The sequence below is a fragment of the Kwoniella europaea genome, chromosome 1 (assembly GCF_036810445.1).
Source record: "Kwoniella europaea PYCC6329 chromosome 1, complete sequence".
Lineage (NCBI taxonomy): Eukaryota > Fungi > Basidiomycota > Tremellomycetes > Tremellales > Cryptococcaceae > Kwoniella > Kwoniella europaea.
In genome coordinates this window covers 453,638-473,207 of record NC_089487.1, presented here as the reverse complement: position 1 = coordinate 473,207, position 19,570 = coordinate 453,638, and the positions used below count along the sequence as shown (strand labels likewise).

At 46.3% G+C, this 19,570-nt stretch overlaps 6 protein-coding genes across 6 annotated transcripts; 4 read left to right on the top strand and 2 right to left on the bottom strand.

Moving 5' to 3' along the window:
* Nucleotides 1-383: 383 nt before the first annotated feature.
* Nucleotides 384-3,073, top strand: V865_000173 (uncharacterized protein; the record flags this gene model as incomplete). The annotated part of the gene is made up of 6 exons (XM_066224005.1): nucleotides 384-485; nucleotides 834-1,005; nucleotides 1,076-1,415; nucleotides 1,570-1,978; nucleotides 2,056-2,166; nucleotides 2,231-3,073. 6 exons carry the CDS (start codon nucleotides 384-386, stop codon nucleotides 3,071-3,073), a joined length of 1,977 nt encoding a protein of 658 aa, XP_066080102.1.
* Nucleotides 3,074-4,159: 1,086 nt separating this feature from the next.
* On the top strand, nucleotides 4,160-4,743 carry V865_000172 (uncharacterized protein; the record flags this gene model as incomplete). Its single annotated transcript, XM_066224004.1, has 2 exons — nucleotides 4,160-4,510; nucleotides 4,618-4,743. The coding sequence occupies 2 exons, from the start codon at nucleotides 4,160-4,162 to the stop codon at nucleotides 4,741-4,743; spliced, it is 477 nt and encodes a 158-aa protein (XP_066080101.1).
* A 510-nt stretch (nucleotides 4,744-5,253) lies between these two features.
* On the top strand, nucleotides 5,254-8,221 carry V865_000171 (spermidine synthase; the record flags this gene model as incomplete). The annotated part of the gene is made up of 12 exons (XM_066224003.1): nucleotides 5,254-5,281; nucleotides 5,364-5,399; nucleotides 5,466-5,484; nucleotides 5,561-5,600; nucleotides 5,665-5,750; nucleotides 5,814-5,961; nucleotides 6,033-7,198; nucleotides 7,253-7,528; nucleotides 7,590-7,821; nucleotides 7,881-7,955; nucleotides 8,016-8,096; nucleotides 8,153-8,221. 12 exons carry the CDS (start codon nucleotides 5,254-5,256, stop codon nucleotides 8,219-8,221), a joined length of 2,256 nt encoding a protein of 751 aa, XP_066080100.1.
* A 1,221-nt stretch (nucleotides 8,222-9,442) lies between these two features.
* Nucleotides 9,443-12,429, top strand: V865_000170 (uncharacterized protein; the record flags this gene model as incomplete). The annotated part of the gene is made up of 3 exons (XM_066224002.1): nucleotides 9,443-10,117; nucleotides 10,192-10,284; nucleotides 10,345-12,429. 3 exons carry the CDS (start codon nucleotides 9,443-9,445, stop codon nucleotides 12,427-12,429), a joined length of 2,853 nt encoding a protein of 950 aa, XP_066080099.1.
* Nucleotides 12,430-12,798: 369 nt separating this feature from the next.
* On the bottom strand, nucleotides 12,799-14,141 carry V865_000169 (lipoyl(octanoyl) transferase; the record flags this gene model as incomplete). Its single annotated transcript, XM_066224001.1, has 4 exons — nucleotides 12,799-13,182; nucleotides 13,320-13,454; nucleotides 13,544-13,731; nucleotides 13,898-14,141. 4 exons carry the CDS (start codon nucleotides 14,139-14,141, stop codon nucleotides 12,799-12,801), a joined length of 951 nt encoding a protein of 316 aa, XP_066080098.1.
* A 405-nt stretch (nucleotides 14,142-14,546) lies between these two features.
* On the bottom strand, nucleotides 14,547-19,030 carry V865_000168 (uncharacterized protein; the record flags this gene model as incomplete). Its single annotated transcript, XM_066224000.1, has 3 exons — nucleotides 14,547-16,155; nucleotides 16,211-16,929; nucleotides 16,982-19,030. 3 exons carry the CDS (start codon nucleotides 19,028-19,030, stop codon nucleotides 14,547-14,549), a joined length of 4,377 nt encoding a protein of 1,458 aa, XP_066080097.1.
* Nucleotides 19,031-19,570: the final 540 nt, after the last annotated feature.

Genomic DNA, 19,570 nt, shown 5'->3' with positions numbered 1-19,570 from the left:
TGTAGTGTGGGGAGATCGGTAAAATTCCCGACCGTACTGTTTTTTTGAACAGGCAATTGAATTTGGTTTTTTTTTGGAAATATAATTTCCCTTTTACCTGACTGACTGTGCCCTGACCACCTCTCACATCTCAACAATCAATTCCAAAGTATCACTATCCTTTCTCTCATCACTGTCACTGTCACTGTCACCATCCCTATCTATCTATCAGCAGCATCTTCAGTACACATTGTAGATACTGTGAGTGCAAGGACGGAAGTGAAGGGCGATGGCTAGCGCTCAGGTACCGACTGTCAAGTGCTGACTCATAACACCATATCTCTAGCTCACTCACTTATCTCCCCCCTTCCCTTCCCTTTCCAAGCTGTGTATGACCATACACCATGGCCGTACCCACACCACCCACGACAGCTTCCACGTCCACCTCTTCGACATTCGACCATCAATGGCGTTCACCACCTCCTCAAGAAACTCCCTTGGCAGAGGTATGTCTTATTCATTTTCCCAAAAAGTCCGAAATCGTGATAATCCGCACGTCCCCGAGCTATTCCTATTCCTATTCCTCCTATTGTTCACAAGAATCAATGCTGAATGCTGATGATTGTGTGTATGTATGCGTGAACTTGCTTTCTATTGTCATCCACCATCTGTCTATGTGTGCAAACATAACGTTCTCTCCCCTTCGATATACCATTGCATTCATACCACACCGCCTTTCTGGAAATTTCATTGAATCGGTCTTCCTTTCACCGATAAATCTAAATCCCAACTTTTTTTCTCTTTTCCAATCTTTTTTTCTCCTTCCATCGAACTCTAAACATTTACCAATACAGCCGGCTTCTCTTCCTGGGATAGGATTGCTACTGTCGCCTAAGTCAGCTTCCAACCACACCAGCAACAACAACGTCAATATTTCAATGGGCAAAAACGACCTTCTCCATCCTTCTTTCTTACCTCCTTGCGAACACGGTAAAGATGATGGCGATATGCATGCTCATGCTTTCGGTGAGTCTGCCCTTGCTCCAAACACGAAACGAAAGTCGAATTCGGACTGATATAAATGGTTATCATGTAGATCTCCTTTCATTATCAGGGAATGCACCTTCCAAAAATCCAGTGAATCCCTCAAGCTCTAGACCTACCATGCCACCTTCCAGATCCACTTCCAACTCTATACCTTCCTCTGTCCCTGCCCACACTACCTCGTTCCTGTCTGCCTCGAGACCGCCGACGGCCAATGTCAACGGTACCAGTAATGGGCATAACGGCGTGGAGAAGAAGGAGAATGGGAATAATCCGCCTAAAGCACGTAGGATGAGTAGCTCGACAACGGGTGTACTGGGAAGAGGAAAGCTGGGACTGACGGGCCCGTCTGGAGAAGGAAGCTTGGGACTGGGAGGGATGGGTAAAGACATGTGAGTTTTGGGCGTATATCTCTGCTTTCACCCAATACACTTTCCCATGATGTGTTTCCAGGACTGTCCGTCGCAGTCAATATCGGTCGGGAGAGTTGTCGGATGTCTATTCCCTTGACGAGTTGTTACTGATCCATTACGCCGCATCGCATAGAAGGAGCTCATCATACAACAATTCAACGCCTATTCCTAATCGTCGCCCTACCATAAGTGGATCTCCCGTCCCACAATTGTTCGATTTCACCAAGACCGACCGGCGTCCCTCCGCACCCGCACTATCTCACCGTACAGCATCTGCTGTACCAGCTTCGTTGCCTGCTCGCAGTAACATCCCTCGTCCGGTCCATCCCGAAGACGAGGATATCGAACTTGATATGGAATTTGACGGTGACGAAGATGATGATGGAGAGATCAAGCCCGGCAGTGATAGGAGCGGAAGTGCGGATATAGAAATGGACGAAGATGATGAGGGAGAAATATCGAAACTTGCTTTGGGAACCGGTAGTGGTGGTGTGAAAGGCAGAAGGAAGGGGATGGTGTTCAAATGTGAAACTTGTAAGAAGGTGAGTGAAGTTTATCTCTCTTATGAGATTGTGTACATCATATCGGTGGATATTAGGACTCATTCGTACATTCCCAGGAATATCGACACCCAAGTTGTCTGGTCAAACATCGATGGGAACACTCTCCTCACTGGAAGGAACCTACAGCATTGAGTATGAGCAAACATCAACAGGTACAGATGCTTGAGGTGAGTCACTTCTCACTGCTTAAGCATTCTTGTGCCTTGTGCTCATATACAGACACACTTGTAGGCGGCTGCTATTCTGGCTCATCTTGATCCAACGGTGAACCCTGGTCGATCATTACCGAACGATAAATCGCTTTGGCCTGCCATTCTAGAGGGTAAAGCGGCTGGACGACCGAGATCGTCATCACGAGCTATGCGAGATCCATCGATACTGCGCTCACCACCTAGTTCAGTCATTGCACCTCTCACACCTTCGTCCCTGCGTGAGCCTATGAGTCTAGGGTCTTTGGCCGAAAGACCTAATGGTAAAGAGAGGAAATCATCTCCTGGTTCAGATTCCACGACTTCTTCGATGGGAGCTGGTGAACCGTATATACCGGCCAATCAGAACGGTAATGGTCTAGGTATAAGAAACAGCTATTCTAATGGGCTTGGAGTGGGCTCACCACGTACGAGTCGACCCATGGGAATCGCTCCAGCGAATGGCCGTAAACATTCTTCATCTATATCATCTTCTCATGGAGTTGCTATGCCCGGTACACCCCATTCGATAGGCTCTCTACCTGACATGTCGGGACTAAACTTCCATTCTGCCTCTGTTGGTGCTGGTGCTGGTACGCCCACCTCGTTGGGTATGTCACCTATACCGAATCGATTCAAAGTTGGTTTAGTGGGAGGAGGTATGTTTGGAAATGTTCATACGGCTGTACCATCTAGTTCGGTCCGATCGGGAGCAGCGGACCTTGCGGAAGATGAAGAGGATGAAGAAGAAGATTGGTCTAAAGTCAGAGGTAAATCAAGTTCGGTCGAAGCTGATCCAACAAGAAGCACGGGGAACGGTGGAACGGGATCACCGGCTGAGGGGGAGGAAGGTTGGAATGGTATGGCGATGGAAATGGAATTGTAGGTTACATGAAGACATGATAGTGGAAACAATAGGAAGGGAAGGCAAGAAGAAAGGTTTGGCAATGAATCGTGAACGTTGTATGAATTATCATTTTCTTTTTTCGTCTTTCTCTTTTTAAACACTTTCGATTCGTTCATTTGGGTTTGTCGCATCATGTCTAGAAGAATTTTCGAATTATTCTTCGGGAGAACGATAGATTGAAGGTCAATCGAACGACTGTCAATCTTTGCTTTTACTCATTTAGTCACTTTATATTTCTTTTCTTCTCATGTTATCAACAATCATCTATACAAGGTATCGAAGATATAACAATTTCGTAGTTTTTTTTTTTTTCTCCTCATGAATGATGCATTAACGATACCGAGTGAGATTATTTGTAAAGTACAGCACGAATACGGCATATAATTATGGTTATTATGTTTGCAGCTCCAAACTTGGGAATCTAACTCGATCTAATTTACCACCACGAGCTGTGGATAAGGTAACTTACTGTTACATTATAGTCTTTGGTGAAGAATCGAGCGGGCATACGAGACGACAGATGTGGTGGCTCAATTGTATGATGCGCCACACATCTTCAAACTTCTCATCTTCTTTCAACTGAAGTCATGTGCGGAGACAATAGGTCAACGGAGAAGATTACGATTAGACTTTCAATAGATCGCGGGAGGTAGCATGCTGTGACTTCCCATGACACCTCAATTATTAAGGCTTGACCTGATCAGCGGATTGCTCATCTGCGTAAATTTGTCTATTTTATTAAGCATAATTGCAAGTTCTCCTTAGTGGATATGCCACTGCCTGATTGAATCATTGAGACGTAGGATGATTGCCCAAGGGGTAAAGTGTCGATCATCAATCAATCAATCACACCTGCCTAATAGAAGGAAGGATGTACTGCCTTTCTCAATTACGTATCTACACCTCGGCATAGTGAAAGGTATATAAAGCCTCAAGAGGGGTAAACCAGCTCGACTCGACCACTCATACAGACAAGTACGGCTGACTCTTCAATTCATCGAACAATTCTACGTTTTTCTCGATACTGTACTAGATTATATCTCCTGTTAGGCAACACATTCTACAATGTTGTTTACCGCTCCTACCCTATTCTCTCTCTTCCTAACTCTCCCACTGGTTATGGGAAGTATCTCTCCCGAGAACGTACAAGTGGACTCAAGGGAAGTCCAACGAGATGAAGGAGTTTTCAGAATTATTCCAGAAGATTATACTTCTTTCGAATTTCCTGCCCCTCACCAAGATCTCAATTGTAGAAGCAATGCTCCCGAGGGTTGTTATCCCGAATTGAAATTTACAAACGAATGGAAAGAACAGGTATTCGATGTTAAGAAGTTCGCATTGGAGGCTGGTAATGCAGGAGCCGTCGAGGCGATGGACGTTGATTTTACCACGAGAGAACCCGTTGGAGTTGTTCAGGTGAGTGATTGAGTATGAAGAAAGCAATCGGTACATCCCCTATTTATAAACGGATCCTGTTCCATGACACGCGGATACACAAGCTGATGTTTACATGTATCGGATAGTGCACGGCCATAGTCGACTCCCCTCCTACTGAAACGATCAAATTCAAACCGCAAGCTACCCCTCCCTTCCCGCAGGAGTCGAATAACGGTGTTGGCCATCTCACTTGTGCCACTGCTGCGCCCTAAACCACTCACTACTCATCTCACAGGCCTGATATAAGAGCATGAGGCGATGGGATGGAGCGGACATTTGATGGACAGTGTCTGTACATACATTGATGGCCTTGGTACCCATGTAAATGTATCGTTTCGAGACCTCAATAACACCAACTGTCGGCACACATGACAAGTGCCTCGACTTGCTACGAACCAACCGTCACGTTGAGTAGCTCCTAATGATGATTACGATCATGTCTAATCGGATATCTCCATGATCACTACGAACGAATCGTAATCTCAGGGATATCGAGTCAAAGCGGTGAAGTCCGACAGACCACCCATTTTTTTCGCTTGCAGTTGCATGTTTTGGAGGTTTAAAAGAAAGGAAGGAATTTTCTTTGTTACCAGTGTAGCTCTGGTCATTTTATCTTTCAATCTCAGCGTAAAGAGTCATCGCATTGATACATATACATCTCTTTGACTTGTTCATTCCCTTTTCCTTCATCTGTACCTATCCGATTCGAAAAGAGATACAAAATGGCTCTCACTCACCCCAACGTTGTTGGTAAGTCCTACAGGATCAATCTCAAGATTCGTTAAGATAAGATGTTGAACTGACGTTTTCGGCTTTGCCTTTGGTTGATTAGACGGCTGGTTCAGAGAGATCAACCCACAATGGCCAGGTAAGTTGTCATGGACATCTGCCTCTCTCCTCGATCGTCATAGCTGACGATCCATATCATCTATAGGTCAGGCTATGACTCTCAAGTAAGCCGACAATTTCATAGAAACGGTTGAAAGAGGAATGCAGATGGAAGGGAGCTATGCTAATGATAGTGTATAGGGTCAAGCAAATATTGCACACTGAAAAATCTCTCTTCCAAGTGAGCTAACTTCACTTTTCCCTCTCAATTGCAGAGCTCTAACTGACTAACTCCGTATCTGCAGGACGTCCTCGTCTTTGAATCCGAGACTTACGGTAACGTCCTTGTTCTTGACGGTGTCATCCAGTGTACCGAACGAGATGAATTCTCGTGAGTATCCCTTCACACCCGAAAATTAGGCAGAACAAGCGTTGAATAAGTCTCATATTCCAGCTACCAAGAAATGATTGCCCACCTTCCTTTAGCATCTCACCCTAACCCAGAGAACGTATTGGTCATTGGTGGTGGTGACGGTGGTGTCATCCGAGAAGTCCTCAAGCACAAATCAGTGAAGAAGGTCACCCTTTGTGATATCGATGAGGTGAGTGATCACATATAGACTTGAGCCAACCGCATCGTAATGTATACTGATGGTTTCATGTCTTCTCCCAGGCCGTCATCAGGGTATCCAAAGAATGGCTTCCTATTATGTCTCAGTGTTACAAAGACCCTCGAGTCGAAGTTCACATTGGTGATGGTTTCAAGTTCCTCCCCGAACACAAGAACGAATACGATGCCATTATCACTGACTCCTCTGACCCCGTCGGTCCCGCCGAAGCTCTCTTCAAAGCTCCATACTTCCAACTCCTCAAAGAAGCTCTTAAGGAGGACGGTCACATCTCCACCCAGGCCGAGTGTTTGTGGATCCACCTTCCATTGATCAAAGAACTCAAGGAAACCTGCAAGAAGCTCTTCCCAGTTGTCAAATACGGTTACACCACTATCCCAACCTACCCTGCTGGTCAGATCGGTATCATGGTCTGCTCAAAAGACGGTAGCAGAGATGTCACTGTTCCCCTCCGAGCTGTCCCAGACACCAAGTACTACAACTCTGATGTTCACCGAGCTGCCTTCACCATCCCTGAATTCGGTCGAGCCATGCTCGAAGATGGTATCAACGTTATGCCTAAATTCTCAGGTGTCCGACCAGGTCCCGCTTCCAACCAAACCACCAAGAAGAAGGTCCTCCTCCTTGGTTCAGGTCTCGTCGCTCCTCCCGCTGCCGAGTACATCACCAAACACAACCACGAGCTTACTGTCGCTTGTCGAACCTTCGCTACTGCCGAAGCCCTCTGTGCCAACCTTCCTAACGCTACTCCCATGTCAGTCGATGTCGGTTCTCCCGATGCTTTGAGACAAGCCATCAAAGGTCACGATGTCGTTGTATCCCTCGTTCCCTACACCTACCACGCCTCAGTCATGGAGGCTGCTCTCGAAGAGAAGGCCCACGTCGTCACCACTTCGTATGTCAACCCTCAAATGAAGGCTCTTCACCAAAAATTCGTTGATGCCGGTTTGATCTGTTTCAACGAGATCGGTGTTGACCCTGGAGTCGACCACCTTTGGGCTATCAAGACCATTGACGAGGTTCACAAGGCCGGCGGTAAGATCAAGAGCTTCTACTCTTTCTGTGGTGGTCTCCCTGAACCTGCCGCCTCGGACAATGCCCTCGGTTACAAGTTCTCTTGGTCCCCTGTCGGAGTACTCATGGCCCTCAACAACGACGGTCGATTCTACAAGGATGGACAGATCGCCGACGTTGCCGGTAAAGACCTCATGTAAGTGCATCTTCGCTTTGCAATGTGATTATCGAGCTGATTGTGTTGTAATAGGGCCTCCGCCAAACCATACTACTTCACTCCCGCTTACAACCTCGTTGCCTACCCTAACCGAGACTCATCCGTCTTCAAGGAATTCTACGGTCTCAAGGATGTTGAGAACTTGGTTCGAGGAACTATGCGATACGCTGGTTTCTGCGAAGTCATCACCGCCTGGAAGGAGATGGGTCTTTTGGACGATACTCCTCGAGATGATCTCGCTAAGGATGCTGCTCCTGTTACATGGCTTGAGTTGATCGCTAAATCCATCGGTGTTGATGCTAAAGAAACGTAAGTCAGCTTTGCATTGATGTGGCTGTACCAAGCTGACCTTTCGGTATTTTGTATGCAGTGCCGTCATTGAAAAGCTCAGATCACTCAAATCATTCGAGAAAGACGCCAAGATCCTCATTGGTAAATTCCGAGGACTCGGTCTTTTCTCTTCTGAGAAGGTCACTCCCAGAGGTTCGATCATGAGAACCCTCTCTGCTCTCCTCGAAGAGAAATGTCAATTCCAACCTGGAGAAGTGGACATTGTCTTGCTCCAACACACCTTCGAGATCGTCAATGCTGACGGTACTGAGGTGAGCTTCTACTACGTTATATCAGCATAAAATCGCAGCTGATGAGTGATGGTTTCCAGCAAACTATCACTTCTACCCTTGAGGCTTACGGTGATAGAAATGGTGGTCACTCCGCTATGGCCCGACTTGTCGGTGTGAGTACAAATCGTAAAAAGGATAAGCATACGTACAAGCTGATTGTGATCTGTAAATAGGTTCCATGTGGTGTTGCTGTGCAATTCATCCTTGAAGGTGTCCTTACCACCCCTGGTGTCCTCCAACCCTACGACGAACCTGTAAGTGTGATTCTCGTATCATAGGTGAAGTACAGGCTGACACGGTGCTTTGCCAGACATGTAAATTGTTCAGAGACAGACTCGAAAAGGAGGAGAACATCACTATGATCGAGAAGGTCATTTAATCCGATTCATAGAATAGAAGGAAAGGCAAGGATTTGTTAATAAACTGTAGATAATGGAAGGAAATGGGATCACCATGTCATGTCATGCTTTGCCTTCATCTGATTCTGATCACATGATCTTGTGTTTCTGCACCTCAATATCACAGAATTCGATAACGCCTATTTTGAGTCATGGACGACTGACTGAATCGGGAGTGACTGACCAACTCTCAGAGACATGTCTCATTCGTGAATCGGTGATGGACTGATCCACGCGTTTGGGTACATCTGTTTTGCTTCATTCTTACGATCATTTCCCCTGTCAGTGGCTCATCCTGTATCGACTGTACAGTCGCTACTTCCGATCCCTTTGAGACTTCATTAACTCGTCATCTATTGCATCTTCTCAATTGCAGGCCTTTGGCTCTGAATATAAGCATCAGAATGAATGGCTTGATATTGGAATCGTATATATACATGAATGAACCGATGTCTTTCAATGTCTCAATCACTTTTGGTTGCTGTAAAAGGCTATTCATATATTCAGTACCACGACGCGTCAACAGCAGGTGAAGGCTCTTGACTCAAGCGATCCGTTAACGGGTAGTCACCATCCCTCCCTTTTGACACCTACTCGTTACAATCCGGGAAATCACAGCTTCTGCATACGATACATTACTTGCAGCCTCTCTAGTTTTGGTAGTGAGTCGCCAAGTTCATGTTCCATATTCCCGTGATTCGCTCTTGCTCTCGGAGTGCTCGTAATGTTCTCAGATTATCTCCTAATCAGGTCGACGCGTTCTTGGATCCTTCCCTGATCTATATCTTCTCAATCATTTCACATCACATCACTTGGTACCTGGGAGTTTTATCTTTTGTCTCTCTTACTCTCACTCTCCATCCCCTTTTTTTCGTCACATTCACATTACAACATTACGCATGGAAGTACCTCATACATGTAAATGCTAACTTGATGTCTTGCTCTCAATATCTTTGCATCGCCCCCCTCCTCCCCTCTCTCCTGTTTTGTCACATACGATCATAGTTAACGAATTGCAATTACGACTTTTCACCTTTCATCATATGCCCAACCCACGAACCTTGTTGTAATTAGCTATCAGATCATATTGGTACAACGCAATTATCTATTCAAAGCAATCTCACCAACTCAGTCTCTCTCTCCTACGACTGTTCGGCCATAAGGATCGTTCTCAGCTCTGGTGAGAAGAGGAGGTCAGCACGATGCCCTTCAACCTCCTCGGGCTAGAAGATGTCCCAAGTCACGGATCGGGATCAGGATCGAGTAGACGCAGGTCGTCTTCTTCATCCTCCTGCGGCTCCGGCTCTTCCTCTTCATGGTCACCTCCCGATACGCCCACTCCAATGCACAATGCTCCTCTGAACGGTAAAGCCAATCTCCAACCTGGTCGTTTACCCAGTTTGGCCAAGGACCAAGGAATATTCTCGTTCTCTGTTCCAATCGTTAAAAGGCAGAGACAAACTAAGAGGGTAGTCTCCGGATCGTTATTCAGGAACTATAGGGTATCTACGCTTGATGATTATGAGGATGAAGATACTGAATTGGACGAAGATGATTTGGAAGTCGGAACGGTCTTAAGTGATGTCGAGAGTAATCTAAATCCCCCTACGAATTCGGAGAATGGTGGGACGAATGGAACAGTTGAAGCTGAAGGTGATGAAGTAGATATGTTCTTGGTTAGTAATGTACCTTCATCACCTATGACCATAGGTTGGAGCGATAGGAAAGGTAAAAAGAGATCAAGAGAATACGAATACGACTACGACGATTTCATGCAAGAAGGAGATGAGGATCAAGATGGGGATGATGAGATGGAGACTGAGGGTTTGCTGAGTGTCAAGCAGAGAGGGAAAAGAGCTATGAAGTATTCTAGACAAGTGAGTGATTGATTTCTAGCTGCATGATGCCTGTGGTCTATACGATGCTGATAGAACGATGTCATTATACTTAGAGTCCTACCTCTATCTATCCTAAGGAAAAGTCTTCTGCTCTCGGATCAAATTACTCGGTCGTAGGGAATATCTGCGATAAGATGGGTGGTCTTGTAAGTGTTCATACCCACTTCGAAGCACAGATCAAAACTGATCAAACTCTGGTCCAAAAGCACGCTTCTAGTACCGTATTCGCTATGAACGTTGATCTCCCTCTTCCCTCTACCAACCCTCCTCTACGAGAGAAATGTCCCGATCTCTTAGCCTATCAATTGGCATCTGAAAAAGCCGGCGCTGGCGCTGGCCTTAGCCGTAGATCAAGAGATGTGAGGAGAAGACTCGGCAGGAAACGAGGTCATACTCAGACCAAGAAATGCTTCCAACGACTCACAGCGAGTGAAGATCCCTTGGTCAATTTACCCGCATTTCAGAACTGGAAACCTACAAGCTTCAGGACCAAGTCTTCACGGGTGGTATCCTCCGCTTCGTCTTCGGCGATGGACATCTCAGAGGAAGAACAAGATGAAGAAGATCAATTGCTGGTAGATCAAGAGATGAAGAGTCTTTCGGATATCGAACATACCGCTGGCGGCATCTCTTCCGACATAGATATGAAATCTGTTTCTTCCGGATCAACCCTCAAATCTTTTAAAAGGTCATCACCTGGTATGAACAAGATTAGGAAAACCTATGAACCTAACAGTCCTCTTGCAAAATCGCAACTATCTCACAATCCACTGAGTGTTACAAAAGATATCCAACGTCGATCTCGATTACGTGGATTTGTCGAACGTCTCCCAGGTCAGAATTCCACTTCGCACTTACACAGATCATCGCCTTCTTCTTTATTACCTGCTAGACGATACATGACTAGATCTCACCGACCACAAATTATCACCCATAAATACAGAGTTAAACCTGGTAAAATCGAATTTGGCGCTTGTCTTCCAGGTCAAACTTTCATATCTATCCTCCGAGCTAGACTATCTGCTCAAGTCACTCGAAGACTCAAAATCGCCTCGTACAATGCCCGAACTAAGGATGGCGCATGGAGAGAGATGGTCGGTAATTGGTGGGGACACAAGGAAGTATCAGGATGGACTGATAAATGGTGGTTGCCTGAAGAAGTAGAAGTAGAAGCATTGTTACTTCCTGAAGTCCCCGCTGAAGATGAAATCATGCTTTCTCCACCGTCAAGCCCACGGATGGTCAATCCTTCCAGAAAGAGGATCGTTGAGGAAGCTTCGGATGATCTCACGATAGGTGAAGAAGTTGAGGAAAGATGGGCTAGAAGGAATCAGCTAAGAAGAGACGAGTTGAAACCTTATGTCCTTCAACAACGGGTACGGGCAGAAGCTAAAAGGGCCGAACAGAGACGTGCTAGAGCGGAAGTCATCAGGAGAAGACTGGAAGAGATCGCTGAGCAGCGTAGGATGGAGGAAATCCAGCGAAGGGAGACTATCAGAATGGAAGAAGAGCAACGACACAGGTGTGAAGAGGAACGATTACAACGGGAGCAAGAAAGGGAAGAACAAGCTAGACTTGAGTTTGAACGGGAGAATGAGATTGCTCGACTTAGTCTCCAGCAAGAACAAGAGCAACAACGTGTCGTGGTGGAAGTTCCATCAAGTCCAGCACGAAGTGAAACATCTACTGTCCTATCTGACCCACCAGAGTACGAGTTCCCTACCTACCCTATCGCTTTATCTCGATCTTCTCATATCAACACCGACAGACCCGTACCTAGAGTCCGAAGAGTGATATCTGCCCAGTCTGACATTCTGCCAGATTACGTACCGGACAGATGGAACAATCGATCGCCACCACCTCCACCACCTTACAATGCCAGAACAGATTGTCAGACTCTCATCGCACCGATCTTCATCGATGATTCAGATTCTGATGGTGAAGATCGGGAAGATGAGGAATTAGGAATGATTTCTCCAATGGTTCGAAATGTAAGAGAGACTTCACCAGAATTACGAGTGATTGGATCTTTCCCTTCTAGACAACTTTTCGCTCCTACGCCTATTCACGCCACCGCTAGACAGGTCGATCCTTTCAGAGCATTTGTGAGTGCCCTGGACCTCGAGGAAGGTATGGAAGAAGCCAATGACGTAGAAGGTCATTTGGATGCTCATACTCAAGAAAACATGGACGAGGATGAAGAGGAAGATGTGGTGCCCGGTGGGACTGTTGCAAGTGTATTCCAAAGAGTCTTTGGGATGGTCTGGGGAAGTTCAGCCTCCAGGAGGTAGATCAGCTGAAATCAACTGTTTGTCATATTTGTGGATCTTGAAAAGTAGTTAAGCTCTTGTTGATATCTATTTAAATTGTTTTTGTTTTTTGCTTGTCAATCAGATATACACATATCTATCAAAGCTATTTTCGTACTTCACAAATCAATTTTCTCACTTCATATCTGTTTGTCATCTCCAGTCTGTCCTCTGCGTTGCTTGCTATTATAAGTGCTATGGATTCATGCAACAATTTGGAAACAAATCTCCAATTAACAGATGACTTCAATGCTTAACAAGAGCATAACCTCAATCAACCACATGCGATGATGTATAAAGTACTATACATCCTTGATTATATGGTGATATAAGAAGTTTACCCTATCTGTCCTATTCCCTCTTCGACAGATCAGGTTCATCTGGCCAACCTCCCTGTTTTTCATTCACAATCTTCGCATCCTCCTCCGCTTTCTGTACCAGCTCGTATATCTGCTTGACCTCTGCTCCTTCCTCCTGCAAGTCATGCGAAAGGGGTATGATCCCCCTTGAGAACAACTCGCCAAATTTCGGTATCAGACTTTCGGCCACGTCTTTCACACTTGGTAAACCTCCCTTACTCGAAGGTGGGATGAGTTGATGTAATGAGGTGGCTTTGACGTCTGCTAGACCGCACGCCATCACCAGGTCAAACCATTTGATAGGCTGGGGTGTTATGTTCATGGCGAACCCGTGGGATGTTATTCGATGAGAGAGGTGTATACCTATCGATGCGAACTGCGAGGGGTGAGAAAATCATGTATGCCGTACAGGTGAGGTGAATACGATACGATGAGAATAGAAATGGAGCACAAAGGTGAGTGATCAGCTTAATCATTCAACTCTTCATTCCTATCTTGTAAGACATAACGCACTTTCTCAGTAGGTGATGAGAATACTCCTACATGACCTTCAGGATGAGGAGCCAATACACCTTGAATACCCAGATCATCCCTCGCGTACTCTCCTAACATCGCCTGGAGGTATTCGACATAACATCTTGTAGGTGTCTAATCGAAATTCATTTATCATTTATCAATAAGCTGTAAATGATCATGTTATAATTCATCCCAAAATTGAATTCCTTAATCGGACTCACCTCCATGACGTTCAAATCCAATATTGGATACCCAACCAATTGACCTGGACCATGATACGTGACCTGACCACCTCTCTTGGTAATGTAAAAATTCGCTCCTACATTCTGTACTTTTCTCTCCTCTGGGTGTAGTTCGTTGGGATTTGGTGAATTGTCTCGTCTTCCAGTTGTGTATGTCGGTGTATGTTCTGTAAGGTCAAATATAGTATATTTCCAAATCGTGAATTAGCTACTGCTTAATATGTGAATGTCAAAATATATGGTTTCAAATGATCGACTCCGGTAGTAGCAAAATGAAAGCAAGTAGAATTGTTGATTGAGTAACAAAGTAAGTAAAGTTTCAAATCAACTTACCAAGCATCAAAACCACATCACCTTTCCCTCTACTTCCAGCTGGATCATCCTTCTTCGCTTTCAGCCTTACATCTATGATATCATTCTGCAATTTCAACCCCACAGGGTATGGTAGTGGTTCTCTGAAGATGTGATATCGGAGTGGAGGTAAGGATGAAGAGGGAGTTGCGCACGACGAGGATGATAGTGAGACTTGTCGGAAGGTGGAAGGGTTCAATAGACGAGTGAAAGATCTCGATACCATCCTGAGCTGGAGCTGAATTTGTGAATAGTTGATTAACAACAGTCGTAAGATGGTGAGAAGTTGAATAAGCAATTATCGTGAAGATATGTCCAGATGGAATGATCAGTGAATGATCAATGATCAGCGGAAACGGACGAATCCAGTGGAGGTGATTTGAACGGAAGAAATCAAATCAGATCCCGACGGATATGACATCCTCAAACTAACAGTAAAATTATCTCTTGTCATAGCATATCGTCCTTTTCATGCATGTCAATCAAGTTAGTCAATAATCATGAAATTATAGATAATAATGGCTACAGCTACAATCTCGTACACATCTACATATAGACTGATCAACCAGCAAACGTATCAAAATGACTGGATGACCATGGTAACATGAATTGTTGTCCATGTACTCCTTATTTAAGCCATTCTACCAGCTTTACTCCCTCCGAAAAACCCTTTCAACCCTTTTTTCTTCTTCGTTTCATCCCTTGGAAAACCACCTTGACCTCCCGAGCCCATCATCATCGAAGAATCATCCATCAGCGGTTGGCCATACATCGTTTTGACTACCCTTTCGTTCCCACCGCCGACTCTAGCTCGGGGCGAAGGTTGGTCGAACGATGCTCTACCAGTTGCTAATGCTCTAGCATGAGCCGATGGAAATTGAGAATTCTGGATCGGATGGGTATTAGCATTGATTTGCAAATGGGGTGGTTGGGGGTATCCATTATATTGATTCACCCTACCACTAGGACTAGTTTGATACCTCATTGAATTGGGTGATCCAACTATGGGTGTGGAGAAATCGATCAGCCCGTTTGCTGAAGGGTATCCAACACCACTGGAGGCCAAGTATTTCGGATCATGTATCGTTCCGACCAAATTGATCTCCTGATCAGGGAAAGCAGCCGCAAACGAATCAGGTGAACCTGTCATGCCAATACCACTAACCCCCGGTCCTGATTCTTGCCCAGGAGGTAAAGGCGGGAGATTCTTGAACCTGTTAGGTGATAGTTGTTCAGAAGGAGATCGCACAATTGGCTTGTTGTCTATCGGAGGGATCGTTGCAGCCTGTTGTGATTGCTGCTGTTGTTGTGGGTTGAAGAATGACGAAGGATTGTATAGGGCAGGAGGGGGAGTTTCAATCGCCATGGTGCCACTTGAATTTGATAAACTCGAGGTCGTCTTGTTATGTGGTCTGAAGTTAAGACCATGGTTGTTCTTGTACATACTCGAAGGTTCATCGTATATGGTCGAAGTGTCTGGAGAAGGGTAGGGTCCTCTACCATTGGTCATCGTTCCATTACCCGATAGCATCTCCATACCGGACTGTCTCCTATCACCACCGGGTTGTTCTAGCGGTTCGCCCAATTCGTTCACCCCGAAACTTCTCCTTCTATTTGACGCATAGCTCTCTCTCTTCCCTGGGCCAGACGTAGCGAATTTTGAGCTAGTTGGACTGGCTGATAGACTTCCACCTGAAGACGAAGCTGTACCGTTCATAGGTGCCGATACCGATCTCATAGCATACGGTAGCGAGCCTGAATATCTTCTACCTTGAGTCGATTCTTGCCCATCCGTCAGTATAGAAGATGAAGAACCACTCCTGTTCCTGTTGTGTTTACGGTTTCCGACGAGATAAGAGAGGGGTGGTGGGGGAGCTAAAGGTGTATCAGGTTGGGGTTGTTCATTCCTATACTCATCGTCAGGTCTGGCAAGAAGATCAGACTTTGATTTGGTCCTTGCACCCTTCGGTTTCATCTTCTTGAAGAATCCCTTGATGCCCTTCTTCTTGGGCTTCTCCTCTTCATCCTCATCTTCTCCATCATCGAGTCGCATTTGGGATAAGCGCGAATGGCTGATAGCTCGTGACATTCGGGGCATAGTCACATCAACATCGGAGGAACATCGAGAGTCTCGGCTGAAGAATGAAGGTCGAGTAGGAGACGCCATGGAGACAGCTCGAGGGTGGGAATTGACGTTGTACGATGATGAACGATTTCTTCGCTCGTTGTCCAAGCCAAGGCTACACATCGATATATTAGCATCTCGAGTATACTGAGGAGAAAACGAATACTCACTGCATATCCATCATGCTGCCACTTCCATTCTGACTGCCCCCGAAAAAGCTGGTGACACTTCCGCCAAATCTACCCCATAAGCTCCTTCTTCCACCATGTCCATCACTGCCCCCATCTCTACCAGCAGCCGCGCCTGCCCGGACAGCAAATGAGAACGGTCTCAAGCCAGCACCAGATTCTTCGCCAGGAGACCAGAGCTCTTCATTGCTCTCTTCGTACGCACCTTGGCGTTCGAGAAGACCAGGCGATGAGCCTTGTTTGCCATGGCGACTACGAGGAGTTGCAGAAACAGGAGAAGCATAAAGAGGGGTTCTAGGTGTGCCAAGAGACGGTTCCCTATCGGGTAAGAAGTGAGTGAGGGGTCGTTGAATGGGTGCAGGTCTTAGTGGGTTCGCCAAAGCGGTCAAATTGGCAGGTGAAGATGGACTAGGTCGAACGACCGAGAGGGAAGGTGTACCTTGAATGGGAGTCTGAACACCCCGCATTTGATCGTTGATGTCCCTTCCGTATTTGTCCCAGGACAAATGGCTAGGTTGAGCTCCTCGAGGGATAGCCTGCGCTTCGTGACTAGATACGGTGGACGAAGAACCGACGATATCGTCTGGGAAAGGGAATCGGCCAAGTCGCTGAGCCTGAGCGCGTACTTCCTGGACCAAATGCCATTGTTGACGAAGGTATGTTTGGAGAGTTTGATATCGATGTGCAGAAGCAGAGGGGAACTGTAGCGACTAGTTAGAGCGATCACAATACAGATATGATTATATTACTCACCTTGGTCATGACAGCTTTAATACCTTCCTCCGTCAATTTACCTCCATTGGTCCCTCTAAAACCTCTAGGTAGTCCTTCTCCTGATTCACCTTGTTCCCATTTATGGCCTCTCCATCCTACTTCTTTTGCGATCCTCCAGTCGGCTTCTCTCTTCTTTGCTCTAATCAGGGATTTTCTTTTCTTTCTCGCATCCAATTCTCTCTTCAGTTGAGCATCCTCAGTGGAATTCCCGGTTGACGGTGGACTGAAAGAAGTCGAGTCGGAATCTTGGCTCGATTCATCTGCAGCTTTCACCAATTCCCGATATAAAGATGGACTGTCATCTAAATTACCCATTGATTTGAGTATCGCTTGTTCTTTCCATTCAAGCTCTCTCCAATCACCATCACTCTCTCTTTCCCATACGCCTTCACCTGAGACGACCACATCTGCTAAATCCCTATCTCGCATCATGCACTCTAGACAGATCTCCTCTTGCGGCTTGATATTCGGCCCTCTACCTTGTCCAGTAGTCGATAGTTGATTACTGGGTCTTCCTAATCCCACACCCTTAGGCGAAGCTTGAATCGGTTTGGTAAAAGCTCCTGCAAAAGGTCCCGCATCTGCTAAACCAGCTACGACAGGCAATGACGAAGCTGACTTGTTCGCTTGGTGTTTCTGGTAGAAAGCAGGTTTAGCTGATGGTTCAACGGGTATGTTGGGAGGTTTGGAGGATGTGGGTGATCGAGCTATATTTAAAGGGGGCCACGACGATGAGGGTACAGGAGCGGTGAGAGGTAAAGTAAGATTGGGTTTTTGCTGCGGGTCATTCATGGATATGGGAGCTGATGGTACAGCAATTTGTTGTGGACGCGAATGAGGCGCAGTAGCTAAATCCGATGGCATAGCAGTCTGCATTTGCGATGTAGGACCAACAGTCTGTTGTAAATCGGAATTAGATGGCTTGGATGGTAACGTTGTATCGATCTTGGGTGGACGTGGTAGCGATCTTTTTGCTGATGGTGAGGAAGGCGATGCATTCACATTTTTTAGATCTGTGGAAGACCGTTTCTTCTCCAACCGACGTGGGGTTTCCATCGTTGACGTCTGTTCGATGGCAGGGCTGGGGCGAGGTTGAGGCATGAGGATTGACCCCCGCTCGATGGGAGGCGATTTGTTATCTCTTGTAGGCGATGAATCTCTAGGAGGCGTCATATTGCCTGAACCCGTGAATCCAGATACTCTGACCGGTGAGCCTAGGTTGGTATTGGTATTTTCAATGACAGTACGCCGCCTAGCTACACCAGGTGAGTTCCGCAGGATGGGTGAAGGAAGTGGATTGCCTTCTTGATCTGTGGGTGAGGGTGTCAGGGGGCTGGGACCGGGTACGTGAATTGTCAATGAATGACCCAGCGACCTGTTCCTCGCTGGCACATTTGGTAACTCCCTGCGACCTTCGCCCGCTTGTTGCGGTTGAGCTAGAGATGACGAGGACGATGAGGTGGACCGAGGCTGAAACATTGTCGATTGAATGCCTTTTGAAGCGTAAGAGGAGGGCGAAGCGGGAGGACCTATAGGAGAGATCGGTGACAGGATAGGCAATGGAGGTAAAGCCATTGTGGGCGGTGGGAGCGGAGGCGGTATTGAACCTTTGTGTAGGCGATGGGAAGATGATCGTGATGAATATGATGAGGAACGAGTTGGTTCGACGCTAAGACTGTGGCTGCTTCCAGCTCGAGCCTGTTCGTGATTCTCCAAAGGTGATGTTCCACCTGAACTCGGACCAGCTTCCCCACTTGTAATCCCTATATTACCCCCAAATTCACGTCGGGAAGGTGAAGCTGAAGAGGACGAACCGACAGGCGCAAACGGTTGAGTGGTTGACAGAGTATCAAAGGATCCGAGATGCAAGGAGGGGAAATGTAATGTTGGTCGTCGTGCAACTGACGGTGGTTCGTTTTCGGTGTTTATGTTTGTTGAAGATGGGAGTGTTGGACTACCCAGCGAAGGAGGTGATGGAAGAGGATCAGGAGAAGAGGTAAGAACAGAAGCAGGAGTAGGATTGGACATTATTGCTGTGTATGTATGTATGTGTGTTTGCTATTTGCTGTAGGTAGATCAAAGGAAGGGGCAAGGTAGAATGGGAAGGGTCAACCTGAAATGACCAAGGGTGAGACAATGTCACAGTGATACAGTGATACAGTGATACAATACAATCAAGACACTCGTTGTGTGGTGTCTGTGGACGGTTTTAGACTGAGCAGAGGCGATGCGATATGTGGTGAGATTGTCGTTTCGAATGCGTTTCAAGGCGAGCGTGATATGGGTTCGTGTTGCTATGATGTATTGCTATTTCGTATTTTTACACAGTCATGATGGGTCGAAACGTTTTCGCTTTGGATTGTTGGATTGATAAATTGATTAATGGTGACAGATGGACACATGCGCGGGTGAACCTGTGCGGGCGAGCGAGTGGACGCGTATGATATGATACTTGATGCTATATGCTATGGATAGCACAATACAATATAGATGTATATGATCACGCTGAACACAGTCTGAAATGATGGTCTATCTGACCATTGCAGTCTATTGGGTGTGACTGTGACT